Source organism: Trypanosoma conorhini, assembly GCF_003719485.1.
Source record: "Trypanosoma conorhini strain 025E chromosome Unknown Tco_14.4_contig_01129, whole genome shotgun sequence".
Taxonomy (NCBI): Eukaryota; Euglenozoa; class Kinetoplastea; order Trypanosomatida; family Trypanosomatidae; genus Trypanosoma; species Trypanosoma conorhini.
In genome coordinates this window covers 1-1,490 of record NW_021705224.1, presented here as the reverse complement: position 1 = coordinate 1,490, position 1,490 = coordinate 1, and the positions used below count along the sequence as shown (strand labels likewise).

The 1,490-nt window shown below is 59.3% G+C and overlaps 2 protein-coding genes across 2 annotated transcripts in view; both read right to left on the bottom strand.

Annotated features, from left to right (window-relative positions):
* The window catches only part of Tco025E_09463 (trans-sialidase), a gene marked incomplete at both ends in the record, with an annotated part of 1,362 nt that extends 1,090 nt beyond the window's left edge, over nucleotides 1-272 (bottom strand). Inside the window, one exon of the mRNA XM_029376282.1 lies at nucleotides 1-272. This exon is cut by the window's left edge and continues 1,090 nt beyond it. Coding sequence (XP_029223600.1) covers nucleotides 1-272 — 272 coding nt within the window.
* A 2-nt stretch (nucleotides 273-274) lies between these two features.
* Tco025E_09462 (trans-sialidase) lies at nucleotides 275-1,489 on the bottom strand (the record flags this gene model as incomplete). The annotated part of the gene is made up of 1 exon (XM_029376281.1): nucleotides 275-1,489. The coding sequence occupies one exon, from the start codon at nucleotides 1,487-1,489 to the stop codon at nucleotides 275-277; it is 1,215 nt and encodes a 404-aa protein (XP_029223599.1).
* Nucleotide 1,490: the final 1 nt, after the last annotated feature.

The window sequence follows — 1,490 nt, the reverse complement described above, 5'->3', positions numbered from 1 at the left end:
GCCGCACCGCCCCCGGCGTCGGCCCCAAAGCAGAAGTGCGAGATCCTGCTTGCGTCGAAAATAGAGCCATCATGGGTGTCCTCGTAAATCTCACTCCCGTCAACGTACACATTCCAGTCGTTAGTTTCCAATTGCAGTGTCACTTGGTAGGTTTGGTTGGGTTCCCACTGCTCCCAAGACTCCTCAGCCTCGCCGCCATGCGGTGTGAGGACCCACTTCCGCTCATGGTTGTACGACAGCTCAAAGAGCACAGTGTTGGTTGAGTCATTCATCTTCACCCGCAGCAAAGGGATGGGGCCGCGTCCTCCTCCGGCACCGCGTGGATCGTCACCGTCGCCGCAAGAGCGAACTTGTTGTTCGCAAAGTAGTACGGCTGGTTCTGCCCCAGGTTCCCCACGGGCCACTCCGCCCCCGCCCCGGCGCCGCTGAACGTCACGCCGTTCGTAAACTTTGTTGCTGCCCCATGGACTGTCGCGTCCACGCAGAGGTACTCGTCCTTCCACTTGCCGCCAGTTGACTTCCCGGACAAAAACCCCACCAGCCCTTTGGTGGGAAGAGGGCCTTTGCACATGCCCTTCTCTTGCGGGTCGAGGTTTCCGCTGGCTTTGCAGCTTTGCAAGGCGGCGTCCAACGCAGTCCAACTCCTCACCACCTCTTTTACCTGCTCCAGCTGAGTAGCCAGGCGCACGTAGGCAAGACCGTACGAATCGTCTCCAGTCTTCTTCTCGTAAAGAGCAATCAACTCATCCCCCGACCCGCCGCTGTTGTACAGCAGGGAGCTCGCAGCGGCGTCATCGCCGGCGGCAGACACCGGCCCCACGTCGTGCACGCGGGCGTTGTCGGTCAACCAAAGATGCAGCTCCCCTTTTTCCTCGCCTGCGTCCGCCGAATACACCGGCATCGTGAGGAGCATCAGCTTTTTATTCTCGAAGCTTGCGGTGATGAAGCCGCCCTGCACGCCGTAACCTCCTTGACGGCTCAGTGAGTTGCCCCACACGCGGGTAATCGGCTCACCTGTGGTGTACCACGCTGTGCCGGCCGCAGTAGAGTCGTAGACTTCGTAGGAGCCCCCCTCACAAGAAGCCATCGCAAGGAGCTTTTGGCCGTCCTTCCACTCCACGATGGACGGGTCCCTGCAGCCCTCACCGGTCGTACCGGAAGAAAATTTCCATTGAGTCTCTGACTGCCTGAGGCGCATGGCCAGCAGAATGTTCTTTCCATTCTTGATTGCCTGCATGGGGAACACAAGCGTGCCGTCGCTCAGCACAAGGCCCGAGCCTCCGCCGCCCACCAGCCGCGTCAAGTATTTTGGAAGCCCTGCAGTCTCCACCGCACGGGTCTCACTCCATGCGATTTTCTTCGTTTCACCGCTTCCACTGACACTCCCCTTCACCAGCAAAAGCTTCCACTTACTTGCGTCGGCAACTCCACTGTAATTCCCCAGCAGCATGTAGACATCGTCGCCAACCACAAGTGTTGTTGGCCGCATG